Genomic DNA, 20,197 nt, shown 5'->3' with positions numbered 1-20,197 from the left:
AGTACAAATTAGATGTTTTGATACTTGATAATGTCAGATACATTTATGACTGAGTTTTTAAGATTATTGCTTTGGGAGGTGTTTTGAGATTTTTTCCATTAAAGAAAATTTAAGACCCTGGAGTCCTTAGCAATGAGGCTAGTTTTGATTTTTTTCAGTTAAAAATGAATCAAACTATTTTGTTTAAATTTTCTTAATACCTTGCTTTAAAATGAAGATATACTTCAGTAGTAAATAGAAAATTTTAAGTTGGTAAGTGTTTAATGCCTTTCACTAACATTATTTGCCATTATAAAGGGCAGCTTCTGGTGCTTTATTTGAGGGTACTGATTGTGTATCTCTAATTTAGTTTGATGTTATAATAATCTTTTCAAATTCAAAGTTTCACTCTCAGGGCTGGTCCATTATTAAATATTGACTTTCTAGTCCTGAATGAGAGTCACTGGAAGGAGTGTGTGCCATATACTGACTGCATAATATCTTTTCTACTGCTGCTTTTTAAGAGGGGAGAAATATCTTAGATACAATATGTATTTTTGTAAGAAATTTGCTTTAGGATAAGATGTGTAATTTTGTTGGATATCACTTTAATACACAATTTTTTCCTATGTAAATCTGAGGAACTTTTCCTAGATGATCATCAAAGTCTTTAATTTGTAGTGTTCTTTGTGTAGTGCTTGAAAATCTGATTCATGTTTTGTTTTTTCTTTTAAGATTTTATTTATTTATTCATGAGAGACAGAGAGAGAGAAAGAGAGAGAGGCAGAGGGAGAAGCAGGCTCCTCACTGAGCAGGGAGCCTGACACAGGACTCCACCCCAGGACCCCGCGATCATGACCTGAGCCAAAGGCAGACGCTTAACCATCTGAGCCACCCAGGCGCCCTGATTCATGTGTTTTTTATAATTTAACTGTCTCAGATAATTTTCTCACTTTTCAGTTTCTATTGATAATTTTTACTCAAAGTTTTTGTTTTATCTATGTCAAATGAGATAAGGTATTTAAAACTCTTAGCACAGTTTTTGGTCCAGTAGTGCTCATTAAGTGCTGTTAGTTAACATTTCTTAACACACACACACACACACACACACACGCACGCGCGATAGGTTTTTATTTCCTCTTGTTTCCTAGACCCTTCTCTCTATGCTAAACTAAAACACTGAGGGTGAGTAGGGGCAGATAGGAGATCCAGTTATTTTAAACCTTGCATAGAGAAGTTGTAATATTTGTCTTAGACATTTTTACTCTATCTTCTTCTGTTATTCTTTTCAGTGTTAACCTCATTTCTCATATTTTACTAAATAAAAGTGCTGAAGGTCACTTGCCTTTATGTTTTTCTACTTTCTGGAATTAAACTGTTAGTATTGTGTGAAAGTTGGTTGATTTGCTAGCCATACTAAGTATAATTGGATATTTAAATCAGTATGAAAAAGGGAAGTTGCTTCTATGGTTTCCTGTAGAAATTTAAAGGTGTGTTTGTGTGTAGCGCATTAGGTAGTGTCTAGGAGGAGATGATTACTGCTGAGCCTTAGTTTCATACCATAGGTCAGCTTTTTTGAATGCAGTGAGAATATGTATCTGGTGATTGAGTCACTGACAGATATTTCAGTATTTCACTTGGAAGAATAATTTAATATTCTGTTTCTTTTTAAAATTTTTTTCTTTTTTATTTTTTTAAAGATTGTATTTATTTATTTGACACAGAGAGAGACACAGCGAGAGAAGGAACACAAGCAGGGGGAGTGGGAGAGGGAGAAGCAGGCTTCCTGCAGAGCAGGGAGCCCGATGCGGGGCTCGACCCCAGGACCCTGGGATCATGACCTGAGCCGAAGGCAGATGCCTAACGACTGAGCCACCCAGGCGCCCCTAATATTCTGTTTCTTTGATACTTCCTGATAGGGGTAGATGCTCCTGGGGGTATTAGCAGAATTTTGTGATGGAGGTGTCATATGTTGCGTTAAAATTTCATCAATGGAAGAGCATTGCTATACCTGCTATACCTGCATTTTCTTAGGTTTTCCCATTTGCCAATACAAAAGGGACATTTTGGCATATTTTCTAAATTTAGTAGAAGTAATACTGTAGTAGTTATATTACATGATATAAAAATTAAAACTTGGGTATTATGTACATGGCCAAGAAATTGTGGGTCTTGTGAGGCCTGTATCTTCAGCATTTAAGGGCATTTAAGGTATTAATTTAAGGTAAATTGTAGAATCAGCTTATTGTTATGACTTGCCTTCCTGTGACAACCAGTAAACTTTGCCCGTAATTGTATGTATTTTTATTGAGGGCATATCCCAAGCTCTGCTTTTGAGTTTTGCTCTTTATTTTTTCAATGAAGTGTGATCATAAAGACATTTTTGGTAAGAAAATGTGAAAAGTGTTTTTCTTTAGAGAATGTAATAAAGTACTGATATATAAAATGGAAGCCTACTAAGAGAAGATAAGCAGTTGTGTTACTGATCATTTATGATGAAGTTATACTGAAGTTTATATTATACTGAAGTTTAATGCGTCCTTTACTTTCCTTATTAGTATTGAGTAGTTGATGATTCAGTATGGTGATGTTTTATTTTAAATAAGAGGTGGGGTTGAGGAAACCATAATAAGGTGAAGTCAGTCGTATTACTCTTAAGAGATAGGAAACCCGAGTAGGTTGAGCCTCATTTGATAGTAAGCTGCAGTATGACTGCTCACAGCAGTAACATAAATAAGGGAGGTGTTGTCTAAAGCTGTCCTGGTGGGTCAGGGGAGTAGACACAGCGGACTTGGCAGTAAGCCTGGCTTCTAAAACAAAATCCAAGTCATCAAATTTGCCCAGGCATGCCATATGAGGTTCAAGTAACAGTGGAATTTAAGAGGAGTGAGTTTGTTCATGGAGGCTTTAGGAGAGTCACAAGCAGGAGTAAGCATTTTAATAGCCATAATTTTATCTCAAACGTAGTATGGATCTGCATATATTTTAGCATTTCAGATAATGTTTATATAAGTATAGTGGATGGCTCTCACCTGCTTGCCTGAATTCAGTAGACTTTAGAAGAGAGGAACAATTGGACCTGTAAGATTCAAGTAGTATGGTCTATGAACTTTCCTTGAGTTGCTACCTGAAATTTAATCATTGGGTCAGTTCTAGTTATGTTGATATCCTGTGTGCAAAGGAACTACATGTCTATGAAAGTCAGAAAATCTCTGGTACACAGGAGAAGTAACTTTGAATGCTCCATTTTCCTACAAAATGTAAAGTTTGGATATGTCTTATGTTACAGAAGCAGGTGACAGTTTTAATTTTTTTCAATACATTTTCAGTGTCTTAAAATAATTTTTATATTTCTAAACTCTGTGGTAAAATTCTTTTTAAATTTTATTTATTTATTTATTTGAGAGAGAGAGAACCAGCGGTGGGGAGGGGCAGAGGGAGAGAGAGAGAGAGAGAGAGAAGCAGACTCCCTGCTGAGCAGGAAGCCCCACGCGGGCTTATCCCAGGATCCAGAGATCGTGACCTGAGCTGAAGGCAGCCTCTTAACCGACTGAGCCACCCTGGTGCCCCTCTGTGGTAAATTTTTATCAGCTTTGCTGTTTATTTTAATTAGAAAATAGGATTAAATGAGCTTTGGAATTAATATTGAGTAATAACTTTTCAGTAATGTTAATTTATATCATATGAAAAAATATTTCTAAAAACATTTTTTCCCATCAAGGTGATTAATCATTAGCCAGAACACTTTAATGGACAGTTTGTGAGTTGTACTTAAATGTAAATATTTTTCAGTATTGTTTTAAAAAAGGTTGTTAGGGACGCCTAGGTGGCTCAGTCGTTAAGCATCTGCCTTCAGCTCAGGTCATGATCCCAGGGTTCTAGGATTGAGCCCTGCACCCGGCTCCCTGCTCCGCAGGAAGCCTGCTTATCCCTCTCCCACTCCCCCTGCTTGTGTTCCTGCTCTCACTCTCTCTCTCTGTCAAATAAATAAAATCTTAAAATAAATAAATAAAAAAGGTTGTTAAATAAAAATGACGGGAAAAAAATCATATTCAAAAGTTGTTGAAGCTAGGGGCACCTGCCTGGCTCAGTTGGAAGAGCATATGACTCTTGATTGATCTCGGGGTCATGAGTTCAAGCCCTACCTTGGGTGTAGAGATTACTTAAAAAAAAAAAAAGTAAACGCAAAAAAAAAAGATTGTTGGGGGCCCTTGGGTGGCTCAGTTGGTTAAGCATCTGCCTTCAGCTCAGGTCATGGTCTCGGGGTCCTGGGATCGAGCCACCCTCCCGCCTGCTCAGCAGGGAGTCTTCTCCCTCTGCCCCTTCCCCCACCCCGCTCATGCACAAATGCTGTCTCTCAAATAAATACGTAAAATCTTTAAAAAAAATTGTTGAAGCTAGATGATGGCTATATGAGAGTTTATTGTAATATTTTCTGTATTTTTTGTATGTTTTAAAATTTCCATAATAGAAAGTTTAAAAAATGACATTCAGAAACTCTTCAAGTTCCTTAAGGTCTTACATTAGGATAGGAAAAATGTTTTAAAATGGCATTATGAGGGGCACCTGGGTGGCTCAGTTGGTTAAGCATCCAGAGCTCAGGTCTGGATCTGGGGTCCTGAGTTCTAGCCCTGCATTAGGCTCCTTGCTGGGTGTGGAACCTACTTAAAACAACAACAAAATAAAATAGTGTTATAAAGTTAATAGGATTTGCTGTTGCATGTAATTAAAAAAAAAAAAAAAAAAAAAAGGTTTAGCTGGGCTCCTGGTAGGCTCAGTTAGTGATCTCCTGTCTGGGATCAGGCTCAGGGCTCAGTAGGGAGTCTGCTTCTCTCCTTCTTCTGCCCCTCTGCCCTGCATGCTTGGGCAAGCTCTCTCAAATAAGTAAATAAAAATCTTTTAAAAAATAAACAAAAACTGGTTTAGCAAATAAACAGAATATAAAAATTGGTTGTGCTATGTCTGATTTACAAAACCCATTTCTCTCTTTAATTAGTATTAGTAGTGGGATGGTGAGGTGAGTTAGTGTACATAAATAAGAAGTGAACTGATCTTTTGGTATGCTTTTAAGTAGGTATTTTTTAGGGGTGCTTGGATGGCTTAGTCTGTTAAACGTTGGACTCTTGGTTTCGACTCAGATCATGATCTCATGGGTTGTGGGATCGAACCCTGGAGACCTGGAGATGTGCATCCGACTCTGTGCCCAGCAGGGAGTCTACTTGAAGATTCTCTCCCTCTGCCCATCTCCCCACTTGCACCCTCTCTCTCAAATAAATAGATCTTTTTTTAAAAGTAGGTATTTAAAAAAAATTTTAAAGATTTTATCCATTTATTTAGAGAGAAAGCGCATGGAGGGCGGAACCTGAGGTGGGGCTTGGACCCATGATTCCAAGACCCTTGACCAGGTGGAAACCAACAGTTGGAGGCCCAGCCAACTAAGCCACCCAAGTGCCCTGGTATTTCTTAATTTTTTAAAATGTTTTCTGACTATGGGGTCAGAAAAATTCACTTACTGCTTAGTAATTGAAGGGCTTCATGATATTATTTTTTATTATTATTTGTTTTTTAATGTAGGCTCGGCACCCAGCACAGAGCTTGAACTCATAACTCTGAGATTGAGACCTCAGCTGAGATCATGAGTCGGTCACTTAACTGACTGAGCCACCTGGGCTCCCTGAGCTTGAAATTATTTTTGAGAATATTAATGTTTTATCATATTGCTTGTATCTATCAGTCTAATATTTATTAAGTATTGTCAGTTCTCTTGAACTTTTAGATTTATGATGAAATGGAACTAGAGGACTTGGTCTTAATTTTAAGACTACTTTTTTGTTTGTTTTTTTTATTTTTTATTATTTTTTTAAAGATTTTATTTATTTATTTGAGAGAGAGAGATTGAGAGAAACAGTGGGAGGAGGGGCAGAGGGAGAAGCAGTCTCCCCGTGGAGCAGGGAACCACATGTGGCGATCCTAGGACCTCAGGATCATGACCTGAGTGAAAGGCAGACGCTTAACCGCCTGAGCCACCCAGGCTCCCCAAGACTAGAGTTTTAATCCTACTATGTAATTTATAGTGATTAACTGACAAAAATAATTGACGTGTAAAGTCTTTTGTGAAAATTTTGTGAACATTTCAGAGCAAACAAAATCTGAAATTTATTATCTTACATCTTGACATTTGTGAGATCATATTGAATACTAAAGGCATATAGGCATTAAACTTGTCCTTTATAATTGGAAAGGCTTTGGGGAAAATATACAAAGTTTCATCTAAATGTTAACTTTTTCTTTTTTTTATTGCAATGTAAAAGTTTTAAGGAAAGTTTGATTTCTTCTGATATTAATACTACTTTATAGTTTTCGCCTCCTTTCAGTAGAGGGTTGTTCAATAAAAATGACGTTCAGGAAAAAAATGACATTCAGAAATTCTTGAAGCTAAATGATATATGAGGACTTCTTATTATACTACCTGCTTTATGTTTGAAAACTGCCGTAATACAAAGTTTTGAAACTTTTTTGAACATAATGCAAAAAGAGTAAGAAATGCATCTTATGTTTCATCCCAACACAAGCATACATGTTTATACACAGAAAACTGAGATAGAAGTTTCAGATAAAGCAGCATTTACCTCTATTCTGTGACATTACCTTGACATTTTCTTTTTCATTATATTAAACAATTGTTCAAACCTTTAGTTTGAAAAACAGAGTTTTAGGAAATGGTTTCATAATTCTGATTATATTAATAACTGTTAGGTCATAGAGATGTTCTTGTTATTCAGGCCATATTTCCTTATGTCTGTAGTTTTGTTTTTTTTTAAAGATTTTATTTGTTTATTTGACAGAGCGAGAGCAAGAGCAGGAACAAGCAGGGGGAGTGGGAGAGGAAGAAGCAGGCTTCCTGCCAAGCAGGGAATGTGGGACTCGATCCCAGGACCCTGGGATCACGACCCGAGCCGAAGGCAGACGCTTAACAACTGAGCCACCCAGGTGCCCATGTCTGTAGTTTTAATACATTTTTTTAAAATTACTTTTTATTGGATTACTTTATTGCTATCTTTTATTGGGTTACTTGGTTCCTCAATTTTGTCACTTCCTGAAAATGAGTTGTATCTCCCCGTTTTTCTGTGCTCTGTGACCAAACTCAAATCTTGGTCACCTCCTGTTTGGATTTATGAAATTTTCTCTTCAAATTTTATTCCTCCCCCCCCCAATCATTTTTGAAAGTCACAAGCAAGGGCATCTTTGATTCCTGTTCCTTGCATCTATACCATGCCTCCTCACTGGTCTTTCTCATTATGCTCTACCTGTTTTAGATCCCTCACTCTCTATGTTAATAGCAAGTTTATCATCTTTAATTTTATTCATCTTTTTTCAGTGTCAGTGTGAAACCTTTCACTCTACCCATTTATCTGAACTGCCTCTGCCAACCACATGTTTCATAGTCTTTCTTTTTTGAGTCAATTTATAAACACTATTTTGAGGTGCTGCTGAGTTAGGTCTAGGTTCTAGATTCATGTTTGTTGCGGTCTTGTGTGACATTGCTAAAAAGCACAGAATAGTTTTTGGCTAATAATCCTTTCATTTTATAAGAGAGGATATTGAGGTTCAAGTTTATTTGCCCAGGGTCATTTAACCAGTTAGTCGCAAAACAAAGACCCAGGACCTCAGACTCCTATTCCTTTCTTCTTCTCTAGAAAGTTGCTTGATTTCTTCTTGGAAATTGTAGAGTTGTTTTTGCACAGCTGATAATTTTGATCATTTTTGTAACTGTTCCTTTTTGTGTTTGTGTTCTGTTAGGTCTATAGAACTGTTTCTGTTCTATTACATAAATACTTAATTTAATTGAGTACCTGTTATGTGCAAGGTATTTTTATGTATATTATCTCTAAGTCTTATGATAATCTGAAGAGGTAGGTGTTATTTCCATTTGTTTTTAAAGATTTATTTGTTTTAGAGAGAGAAAGAGAGCTAGCAAGGGGGGGGAGGTGGGGCAGAAAGAGGGGGAGAGGGAGACTCTCAAGCAGACTCCCTGCTGAGCTTGATCCCAGGACCCTGAGATCATGACCCTAGTCTAAACCAAGAGCCCGATGCTTAACTGACTGAACCACCCAGGTGCCCTTGTTTTAGTTCTGTTTAATACCTGAGGAAACAAATGCCGGGTCTGACTATCTAGAAAGTGGAAGATAGGGCATTTGAACCCTGTTTTTGTTTGTGTTGTTTTGTTTTGTTTTGAAGTAATCTCTACACCCAACGTGGGGCTCGAACTTACAACCCTGAGATCAAGAGTTGCATGCTCTACCAACTGAGCCAGCCAAGTGACCCTGAGCCCTGTTTTTTTTTTTTATTTAGGCTCTTTCTGCTATGCCTCTTGCCTCTCAGAAAGAGTTTTTTTTTTTTAAGATTTTATTTATTTATTTGACAGAGACACAGCGAGAGAGGGAACACAAGCAGGGGGAGAGGGAGAGGGAGAAAAGCAGGCTTCCCGCTGAGCAGGGAGCCCAATGCGGGGCTCAATCCCAGGACCCTGGGATCATGACCTGAGCCGAAGGCAGACACTTAAAGACTGAGCCACCCAGGCGCCCCAGAAAGAGTTTTAAGTACAGAAATATTCAGGTTTTCCTTTGGTAAAACCAAGACTCCTGATGAGCACATGCAATCAAAATATATGTGGGCTAGGGCTTACGAGTTACATGTGTGTTCTTGTGACTAGATTTTCTGCTTTTGGCTCAGATTGGCTGCTTGAGGGATGATGCTTCTACTCCTGCCTGTTCTAGAAATTTTTAAATGGTAGCAGTATTACAGCCAGGACAAAAGCAGGTACTGCACAGCTAACTGTGCTAGGCCCAAATTTAGCTGTTAGGCCTCTTTTCTTTGCTTCCTTGCAGATCTGGAGGTCAAGAGGTCATGTTGTTCTAGGTTTTCAGTAATGCGGACTTGGCCTTTCTCTTTGACAACTCCCTCCTGTGTTGTCCTGATTAGGGTCTGATGTGTGACCTTTGCAGGCTATTTTGCATTTATGATTTAAAATTTAAAGCATTTTTTGACTTGTCAAAATTGCTCTAAACCTAAATGAGGGAAAAGTTAAGAATTTAAAAAATGTGAAATTACTAGTTAGGGCAGTTTTTTTGTTTGTTTTAAGTTAACATTTTGCTTTCACATGTTCTAAAAGATATATATGTACTATTTATTTCTTTGGTTGAATTTATTTTTATTTTTATTTTTTTAAAGATTTTACTTATTAGAGAGAGAGCCAACACAAACAGAAGGAGCAGCAGGCAGAGGGAGAGGAAGCAGGCTCCCCACTGAGTAGGGAGCCCGATGAGGGGCTCAGTCACAGCACCCTGGGATCATGACCTGAGCCGAAGGCAAACGCTTAATGACTGAGCCACCCAGGCGCCCCTCTTCGATTGAATTTAGATCCCAAGTAAAATCGATCTGCCATCTACCATCGATAGCCAACTAACACTGATTCAGTTTTTTCTTTGATATTTTGGTCATTTTGCCATCTGTCACCTACTCTTATCTCTCAAGATCAGTACTGCCGTTTGGGCTTCTCTTTGTGTGCTCCCTGTTTCTTTTACACACACCCAGTTATCTCTGAGCTTTACCAGAACTCTACTTTTCAGAGCAAAGGCAAGAAAGCTCTTTTGTTATATTACCTTGTAAATGTTGGCTGATCACTATTTTTGAAACTTCATTGACTTTTTATCATTTGATTGCTATTTGAAAGAAATAGTAATACTTTAAAATTTCTAGTTTAAACATATGCAAAATAGTTATATTTGGGGTTGGTATATTTGGTAGGGGGAGGGAAAGAGATACAAACACGACTACACTTGGCTGTTTTCTTTTTAAGAGTGAGGAAGGACTGTTCCAGAGGAAGCCTACAGCAGACAACCTCTCATTTCATTGACCAAAATTGGGTTACATTCCCTTTCCTAAATTAGTCACTGGTAAAGACTGAGGGAATTATTCTTAGCCAACCAGGCCCATCCCTTGGCCTGAGGATGTGGTTGACTTCCCCTGAAGCATATGGCTGCATGAGAGAAAAATGGATAGATAGGTGCGTAGAAGAAAATATATTAGGGAGGAAGGAGAAAATTGAGGGGCTCGGAGGAGAGGATCAACCAAAAGAATCCTCTGCGCTTACTATCCACAGTTTGTTAGCAGTTGAGGAACTTTAAAATGTAAATGCAACTTTTATTATGCAGTTACTTTTTGTGGCACTTGCTTTTTTCTTGCTCTGTCAGAGTTCTTGGGGTGGACATGGGAGCTTATATAAGTACAGAGAAAGACTGAATCGAGTATGGCTAATAGGTTTCTGTGAATGGTGGGTGGGTTATTTGGGACAGCAAATTCATGTTCCTTGTGTGGTTCAGGTGGAATCAGGTGGCTATGCAGGCATGTAGAAGCATAAAGACAGTCATCTAGTTAAGCAATCCTGATTTTTCAAAATAGCATTAAGTGTTTTATTCTTTGTCTTTAAGGCTAGCCTGAAAGGAACCTAGAATTTGTTAAATGGTAAAATAGAAGGATATGCACTGGGAAGAGAAAGTAAAAACTAAGGGTGCCTGGGTGGCTCAGTTGGTTAAGCGTCTGCCTTCGGCTCAGGTCATCGATCCCAGGGTCCTGGGATTGAGCCCCGCATTGGACTCCCTGCTCAGCGGGAAGCCTGCTTCTCCCTCTCCCACTCCCCCTGCTTATGTTCCCTCTCTCTCTGTGTCTCTGTCAAATAAATAAAATCTTAAAAAAAAAGAAAGAAAGTAAAAACTAGATAGGAAGATTGTATAAGATCTTAGAGTAACTGAGAGGGAGGGGAACTCAAGACTATTAGCTGAGTAAATGTACAAAATCAATCTTTTAATAAAATTTATTATATCATTATTTGTGAATACGGTTCAGTTTATTGGAGTGGACATGTAAATAAATGCAGCAATATCTATGTAATACAGGTACAGAGAAGGCCCTCCGAACACATAAATGACAACTTTGAGAGGTCAGAGAAGAGGTTACATTGAGCTGGATCCAGTAGAATGAGTTTCCTAGATAGATAAAGGAGGAAGTCTATTTCAGATTCATTGATGACCACATCCAAAGACCCAAGTTAGAGAGTCCTTTAATTTGGTAAGGTTGAAGATCAGGCTATAGTATTCAGATTTGGCCAGAGAAGGAGAGCCTATTATGTCATAATGAGGAATTTGGATTTTAGGGAGCCATTGAAGGATTTGAAGCTGAGGAGGAACGCCAGATCTGTGGCTTAGATCACTAGGCTACGTTGGATCATGGATTAAGGCGGAAATTGAGGGAGTGGGGCTGGGTGGGTGGGGGCCGCAAATGTATCTGAGAAATGATAAGGGCAGAGGAGTAGAAATGGCAAGGTGGGAATAAAGCTGAGATAGATTTAGGGGAAAGAAATCAATAGGACCTGTTATCAGTTGAGTAAAGAGAGGAAGGAGGCTAGAATTATTTCATTTCAATTGTGATAGGAGAAGAAGCAGATTTGGAGGTGGGGAGAAGGAAAGTTGATTCAGGCATTAATAAGATGTTTAATAAAATGTTTCAGGCATTACTAAAAATCTGGGAGGCTTATATACCATTTTACCAGAGTGATAAAGTGTGGAGAAGAGACTAAACAAAGTAAAAAGAGAATTTGGTCTTCTGGGGAGGAGGGTGGTAGTTGTGGGAAGGTGACTAGGAAATGTATGATAAATAAGGGTTGTTTAAGAAGAACCATGAGAGACGATGGACTCTGAAAAACAAACTGAGGGTTCTAGAGGGGAGGGGGGTGGGAGGATGGGTTAGCCTGGTGATGGGTATTGGGGAGGGCACGTTCTGCATGGAGCACTGGGTGTTATGCACAAACAATGAATCATGGAACACTATATCTAAAACTAATGATGTAATGTATGGGGATTAACGTAACAATAAAAAAATTAAAAAAAAAAAGGGTTGTTTAGTAAGATTTGTTATGCAGATAAGAGTACTTCTCCTCAGGGTAGTGAAGAGGGGGAATGAACACTTCACAAATGGAAATTTATGTCACCTTTACAAAGGAAAAATTTATGCCCTGCTTTTAGGCTGAAAGGGAGAGGGCAGGGTTCTTCCTGTGTCTGCTGTTTTTTAATTGCCTTCAGCTCAAATAATCCTTATGCCAAAGTGGCATATTTTGGGGTGTATATTCTGATCTCCTTCAATAATAAACAGTACTTACTTAAAGTGTATATAGTTTGGGACGCCTGGGTGGTTCACCCGATTAAGCATCTGCTTTCGGCTCAGGTCATGGTCCCAGGGTCCTGGGATCAGTCCCGCATGGGCTCCCTGCTCTGCGGGGAGTCTGCTTCTCCTTCCGCCTGCAGCTCCCCCTGCTTGTGCTCTCTCTCTCTGACAAATAAAATGTAAAAAAAATAAAGTGTATAGTCTGAGAAATTTTTTTTAAAGATTTTATTTATTTATTATTTATTTATTTTTTAGAGAGTGTGAGCCATGGGGGCGGGGAGGAGCAGAGGGAGAGGGACAAGAGGACTCTGCACTGAGCGTGGGGCCCGATGCTAGGATGCCAGGCTCGATCCCACGACCCTGAGATCTTGACCCAAGCTGAAACCACGAGTCAGATGCTCAACCGACTGAGCCACCAAGGTGTCCCTAGTCTCATAAGTTTTGACACATATATATCTATGAAACTTTTACTGCATTCAAGATAGTGAACATGTCCATCACCCCCAAAAGTTTCCTTATGCCCCTTTAATGGTCATTCCCTCCCACTCACCTTTCTTTGCCCTGTCCCACACAACCACTGAAGTCACTATAGAAATCATGTAAATGAAATCATGTAGTATATACCTTTTTTTTTTTAAAGATTTTATTTATTTGTTAGCGCAAGCAGGGGGAGTGGCAGGCAGAGGGAGAAGCAGGCTCCCCACTGAGCAAGGAGTCCAATTTGGGGCTCCATCCCAAGACTCTGGGATCATGACTTGAGCTGAAGGTAGACGCTTAACTGACTGAGCTCCCAGCTGCCCCTGGAGTGCGTACTTTTGATGTGGGAAACAAGGCAGCAGAGAAATCATTAAATTTCCTACTGCCTATAGCCCATTGAGAAGTCCTTGAAACAGGCCGAGTGACAGTCCTCTAGGGACTCAACTGCCTCAATATTAATACTTTGCTAAGGGCAAAAGAATCTTAGCCTAACCCCCAGGATCCTGTAAGTCTACTTTAACATATAAAAATTCCTTAAGAGGGGCGCCTGGGTGGCCCAGTCATTAAGCGTCTGCCTTCGGCTCAGGTCATGATCCCAGGGTCCTGGGACTGAGCCCTGCCTCGGGCTTCTTGCTCCGCGGGAAGCCTCCTTCTCCCTCTCCCACTCCCCCTGCTTGTGTGCCCTCTCTCAATGTGTCTCTCTTTGTCAAATAAATACGTAAAATCTTTTAAAAAATTCCGTTAGAAATTTCCTTTATCTCTAAACCCCCCAAGATATGTGTTGGCAATCATCCTTCAAGCATATGACCCACCGATATACATCTGAAGGGTCTCCTGACTAAGGTTTTATTAGAAGTAGTAAATGACCTTTTGCCAACAATAGTTAGCCCCCTCAAAGTCCTGGAAACCTTGTTTCCAAAATTCCTTAGAGACTTAACGCTATCCCTAACCTCCTCCCATCTTGAAAGTATATAACGGGCTACTCCTCGTGACCCCAGTACAGCTTTCTACTAATGGGTCCTGTCCCTGTGCTTTAATAAAACCAGCATTTTGCACTAAAGACGTCTCAAGAATTCTTTCTTGGTCATCGGCTCCAGACCTCACCCCACCAACATCACCTGTATTCCAAAACGACATCACTTTGGCCGGGGAGGGGGGGGCCATCTTCTGACTTCTTTATTTTATTCTTATTTTGAGAGAGAGCAAGTGAGCGGGGGTGGGGGAGGCAGAGGGAAAGGGAGAGAGAGAGAGAATCTCAAGCAGACTCCCTGCTGAGCGAGAAGCTTGATCTCCCAATCCTGAGATCATGACCTGAGCCCAGATCAGATGCTTAACCAACTGAGCCACCCAGGTGCCCCTGGGTCTGACGACTTTTAATGGGCATTGTTATTTTTGAGATTCTTACATGTTAGTTTTTCAGGTTATTCATTTTTATTGGAAAATAGTTTCCATTGTATGCATGTACCACAATTTGTTTATCCATTCACTGCTTGATGGACTTTTGGATTGCTTCCAGGTTTTGGCTGTTACAAATAAAGCTACTGTGAACATTCGTGTATAAGTATTTATGTAGATACATATTTCCTTTACTCTTGGATAAATACCTAGGAGCAGAATGGTTGGATTATATGATAGGTATAAGTTTAACTTTATGAGAAACTGCCAAACTGTTTTCCTAAGTGGATGTATCCTTTTACATTCCTCTTAGTGGAAATGTACATTTGGATATCCTCATCAACATCTGGTATGGTCAGTTGTTTTTTTTTTAATTTTAGGCATTCTAATAGATGTGTAGTAGTATCTCCTTGTGGTTTTGTTTTATATTTCCTTAATTTATATTTACATGCATATATACATATAATGTATATATATATTTATAATTCTGTGTGCTTGTTTACCATCTGAATATCTTTTGGTGAAATGTCTGTTCAGGTTTTTTTGCCTGTTCTTAAAAACCCTCCAATTTTGAAATAATTATAGATTAACAGAAAGTTGCAAAAATATATATAGAGAGAGGGAGATTCTGAGAGTCCTTCACTAAAGTTTCCACCAATGATAACATCTTGCATAATTATAGTATAATATCAAGACCAGGAAAATGACTTTGGTACAGTCCACCAAACTTACTCAGATGTCACCAATTTTACATGCACTCGTGTGTGTGTATTTCTGTGCAATTTTATCATGTGTAGATTCGTGTAACCACCACCATAATCAAGATACAGAACTGTTCCATTACCACAAAGTTCCATCTCACTAACCCCTTTATAACCACACCCACTTCCCTCCTTCCTCCCCACCCCGTTATCTAATTCCTGGCAACCACTAATCTATTCTCCATCTCCATAATTTTATTTCAAGAAAATGTTATATAAATTGAGTCTTACAGTATTTAACCTTTTGAATTTGGCTTTTATCACTCAGTGTGATTCTCAGGTGATCCTTCCAAGTTGTCTATATTAAGTTCCTTTTAATTACTGAGAAGTATTCCATGATAGGGATGTATTACAATTTATTTAACGTTTTACCTTTTTTTTTTTTTTTAAAGATTTTATTTATTTATCTGAGAGAGGGAATGGGAGAGAGAGAGCGTGAGGGGGGGAGGGTCAGAGGGAGAAGCAGACTTCCCGCTGAGTGGGGAGCCCGATGTGGGACTCGATCCTGGGACTTCAGAATCATGACCTGAGCCGAAGGCAGTCACTTAACACCTGAGCCACCCAGGCGCCCTAACGTTTTACCTTTTGACGAACACTTGGTTATTTCCATTTATAGGATATTACGAATAAAGTAGCTATGAACACTTATATACAGGTTTTTGTTTGAATGTAAGTTTTCATTTCTCTGCCTTAAATGCCCAAAAGTACAATTGTCTCCCAACCTCCAACATGTGAATTTAGTTTTATAAGAAACTGCCAAATTTATACATTCCCACCAGCAGTGCACAGATTACCCAGTTTCTCAGCATCTTAGGCAGCATTTGGTATCATCACTATTTCTTATTTTACCATTCTGATGGGTGTATGGTGGTATTTCATTATGGTTTTAATTTATATTTCCCTAACGACTAATACTATTAAGCATTTTTTTTTAATCCTCTGTATATTATCTTTGGTCAAGGGTCCAAGTCTTTGCCTCTTTTAAAGTAAGATTGTTTTCTTATTGTTCAGTTTTACGAGTTCTTTGCTTTTTTTAGACACAAGTCCTTCATCACCTATATGCTTTGCAAAGAGTTCCTCCTAATAGATGTCTTGTCTTTTCACTAACAGTGTGTTTTATAGAAGTTTTATAGAAGTTTTTAGTTTTGATTTATGAATTTGCTCTTTTATGGATTGTGCTTTTGATGTTACATCTAAGAAATCTTTGCCTAACCTAAGTTCCCAAAGATTTCCTCCTAGGTTTTCTTTTGGGGGTTTTATAGTTTTGGGTTTTACATTTATGTCTACGATCTATTTTGAGTTAATTTTTTTGTGTGTATGTTGTGAAGTATGGACCCAAGTTCATTGTTTTTTTACATATGGATATCCAGTTTTTCCAGCCCCATTTATTGAAAAGGCTGTTCTCTCTTCCAGCATTGCTTTTGCACCTTTGTCAAAAATAAGTTCACCATATATATGAGTTTATTTTTGAACTCTGTTCTTTGTTGAACTATGTGTCTGTCCTTTATTGATACTACACTGTCATGATAACTGTACCTTTATAATAATTCTTGAAGTCATGTCACTTTTCCAACTTTGTTCTTTTTCAAACTGTTTTGGCTATTCTGTATTTTTTTTTTTTCCAAAGATTTTATTTATTTATTTCACAGAGAGAGACACAGCGAGAGAGGGAACACAAGCAGGGGGAGTGGGAGAGGGAGAAGCAGGCTTCCCACTGTGCAGGGAGCCCGATGTGGGGCTTGATCCCAGGACCCTGGGATCATGACCTGAGCTGAAGGCAGATGCTTAACGACTGAGCCACCCAGGCGCCCCTGTTTTGGCTATTCTAAATCCTTTCTGCCTTCCATCTAAATTTTGGAATCAGCTTGTCAGTTTCTATTAAAAAAAAAAACAAAACCTACTGGAATTTTTTTTTTTTTAAGATTTATTTATTTGAGAGGGAGAGAGAGTGTGTGCGCACATACACAGTGGGAGGGGCAGAGGGACAGAGAGAATTTCAGGCTGACTCCCCACTGAGCATGGAGCTGGATGCGGCTAGATCCCAGGACCCTGAAATCACAGCCTGAGCCGAAAATCAAGAGTTGGACGCTTGTCCAACTAAGCCACCCACGTGCCCCAAAATCTATTGGAATTTTGATTAAGATTGTGTTGAATCTTTTTTTTTAAAGTAATCTCTACCTCTATGCCAAACATGAGGCTCAAACTCATGACCCCAAGATCAAGAGTTGTATACTCTATCAGCTAACCCAGCTAGGTGCTCCAAACTGTGTTGAATCTATAGACCAGTTTTGGGAGAAATGATGTCAGTATTGAATCTTCCAACCTATAGATAAAATGTCTCCACTTATTTTATTAATTTGTTATGTATCATTATTATTTTATTATATATTGCTATTATATAATTTCTCAGGATTGTTTTACGGTTTTCAATATGTAAGCCTTTCTGTTGTTTAAGTGCTTCTGTAAACATTCATATACTAAGTTTGTGTGTGGACATGTTTTCCTTTCTCTTGGGTATGTACCTAAGAATGGAATTGCTGGGGGTGCCTGGGTGGCTCAGATGGTTAAGCGTCTGCCTTCGGCTCAGGTCATGATCCCAGGGTCCTGGGATCGAGTTCCGCATCGGGGTCCCTGCTCAGCGGGGAGCCTGCCTCTCTCTCTCTCTCTCTCTCTCTCTCTCTTTCTCTGTCTCTTACGAATAAATAAATAAAATCTTTAAAAAAAAAAAAAAAGAATGGAATTGCTGGATCATATATTCTGTGTTTAACTTTCTGAGGACCTGCCAAACTGTTTTCCACACTAACCATACTATTTTACATTCCCATTAGCAGTGCAGAAGAATTCCTGTTTTTCCACATTGTCCCTAACGCTTGTTATTTTTTGTTTTTGGTCTCTCACTGTGGTTTTAATTACCATTTCCCTAATGACTTGTGATGTTGAGCATCTCTTCATGTGTTCCCCTGCTATTTGTATAGCTTCTTTGTAGAAACATGTATCCAAGTCCTAAAAATAGTCCTGTTTTAAAATTGAGTTGTCTTTTTGTTGTTGAGTTGGAAGAGTTCTTTATATATTCCAGATACTTTTTTTAGGTTATAGCACATGCTATATATAGTACATTCTTTTTACATTGTGTGCATTCCATCCTGGAACCCCCCAAACTCCTGGTTGTTGGTTTTTATTTATTTATTTGTTTATTATTTAATCTGCATACATTAAAGTTCATTCTTTGTGATGTACAGTTCTGTGGGTTTTGACAAATGCATAGTGTTATGTGTTCCTTACCCCATTACCATATAGAACAGTTCCTTATCTTAAAAATCCTCCCATGAGTCACCTTTGTAGTCACTCCCTCTTCCTTTTATGTCTAGTTTCTTTCACTGTACAAAATGTATTTAAGTTTCATCCATGTTGTTGTATGAATTAATAACTAGTTCCTTTTAATCACTATAAAGTATTCCATTATGGATGTACCAGAGTTAGTTTATACATTCATCTGTTGAAAGACATCTTGGTTCCTCCTGATTTAGGCAGTTATGAATAATTCTGTAGAATTACACACGGGTTTTTGTGTGAACCTAAGGTTTTAGTTCACTTGGTCTTCTCAAAGCATCATATTTTGGTTTCATTGATTTTTCTCTATTTTCTGTTTCATTTATTTTCTGCTTTCATGTCTTCATTGTTGCTTTTCAAGTAGAGGACTTTAAGAAGGAGTGGTTAATATCTACTTCTTCAGGGAAAGACAGTGCATACTGTATTGAGTTGTTTCAGTGTATCGATGAGACCTGAAGCCAGATAACATTGAAAAATGAGGAAGTGGAGACAGTAACTGTACATGACTTTTTCTAAAGATTTATTTTTATTTATTTTTATTTATTTTAGTGGGGGGAGGGGCAGAGGGAGCGGGAGAGAGAAACTTTTTTTTTTTTAAGATTTATTTATTGGGGTACCTGGGTGGGTCAGTTGGTTAAGCGTCTGCCTTTGTCTCAGGTCATGATCCCAGGGTCCTGGGATCAAGTCCCTCATCAAGCTCCTTGCTCAGCAGGGAGTCTGCTTCTCCCTCTCCCTCTGTGCTTCCCCCCCCCCACCATGCTGAACTTGGAGGCTGACGTGGGGCTCCATCCCACAACCCCAAGATCACAGCCTGTGCTGAAAACAAGAGTCGCTACTTAGTGGACTGCGCCATCCAGGCGCCCCAGCAGAGAGAGAATCTTTTTTTTTTTTTTTTTAAAGATTTATTTATTTATTTGAGAGAGCGAGAATGAGAGAGAGAGAGAGAGAGAGCACATGAGAAGGGGGAGGGTCAGAGGGAGAAGCAGACTCCCCGCTGAGCAGGAAGCCCGATGCGGGACTCGATCCTGAGATGCCAGGATCATGACCTGAGCCGAAGGCAGTCGTTTAACCAACTGAGCCACCCAGGCGCCCCAGAGAGAGAATCTTAAGCAGATTGGGCATGGAGCCTGACACCAGGCTTGATCTCACAACCCTGAGATCATGACCTGAGCGGAAATCAAGAGTCAGACGCTTAACCGACTAAGCCACTCAGGCGCCCCTATTTTTTTATGGTGGGGGGCAGAGGGAGAGGGACAGAGGGAATCTTAAGCAGGCTCCATGGAGCCTGTCACTGGGCTCAATCTCACGACCCTGAGATCTTGACCTAAGCCAGAATCAAGAGTCGGACACTTAACGGACTGAGCCACGTAGGCTCCCCTAAAAATTTAGTTTTTAGAGCAAGGTCTCTCAGCCTTGGTACTATTGACATTTTAGACTGGATAATTCTTTGTTTTGGGGAGCTGAGTTGTGCATTGCAGCATCTCTGGCCCCACTTGCTGTGTGCCAGTAGTACCCCTTCATCTGTCACAACCAAAAACGCCTCCAGACATTGGCAATCTGGGGATCAAAATTGCCCCATCTCAAAACAGTATTTTAGATGAGGAAGAGTGAAGACCTAGAGAAGAACTCAGCTTCCTCAGGGAAGCTTTTTAAAGGAAGTGACAGATTGAAGGAAGTAGTGGGTGGTGAGAAGGGGAAGGTTGAAGCTATGAAAGAGAAGATAACCGATGGGACTGGGGAATGGAATTTAGAGCACAGTTGGGGAAGAATAGCTTTATACGGGAAATGGGTCACTTTTTTTTGAGAAAGGAAGAAATTAAAGGAATAAATACAGGCATTTGTAGAGATCGTGTATTTTTGAGGCTGGTGTAGGAGATAGTGGTTCTCTGTTATTTGTGTTTCTTCCAGTCTGGATGGTTGTTGTCCTTTCATAACCGCCTCCCACCCCTGCCCCATCCATTCCCCCAGCAATATTTAACAGCTTATGTATAATAACAGAAAAACAAATGATTGGATTGATTCTGGGCTGAAATTTG

At 39.2% G+C, this 20,197-nt stretch overlaps 1 protein-coding gene across 5 annotated transcripts in view; it reads left to right on the top strand.

The window, feature by feature from the left end:
* Positions 1–20,197, top strand: part of NFATC3 (nuclear factor of activated T cells 3) — a 116,437-nt gene that overhangs the window by 3,456 nt on the left and 92,784 nt on the right. For 3 of the 5 annotated variants that reach the window (XM_078062573.1, XM_078062571.1, XM_078062572.1), the window contains exon 2: positions 6,825–6,977. The exons of the other annotated variants lie outside the window; for them this stretch is intronic. In XM_078062573.1, the coding sequence (XP_077918699.1) occupies positions 6,825–6,977 (153 nt within the window). The remainder of the gene's footprint in view (positions 1–6,824; positions 6,978–20,197) is intronic. 5 annotated transcript variants of the gene reach the window in all.

This window comes from Halichoerus grypus, chromosome 15 (genome assembly GCF_964656455.1).
Source record: "Halichoerus grypus chromosome 15, mHalGry1.hap1.1, whole genome shotgun sequence".
Taxonomy (NCBI): domain Eukaryota; kingdom Metazoa; phylum Chordata; class Mammalia; order Carnivora; family Phocidae; genus Halichoerus; species Halichoerus grypus.
The sequence above is the reverse complement of the archived record's forward strand: the minus strand, read 5'-3'. Positions and strand labels throughout refer to the sequence as shown.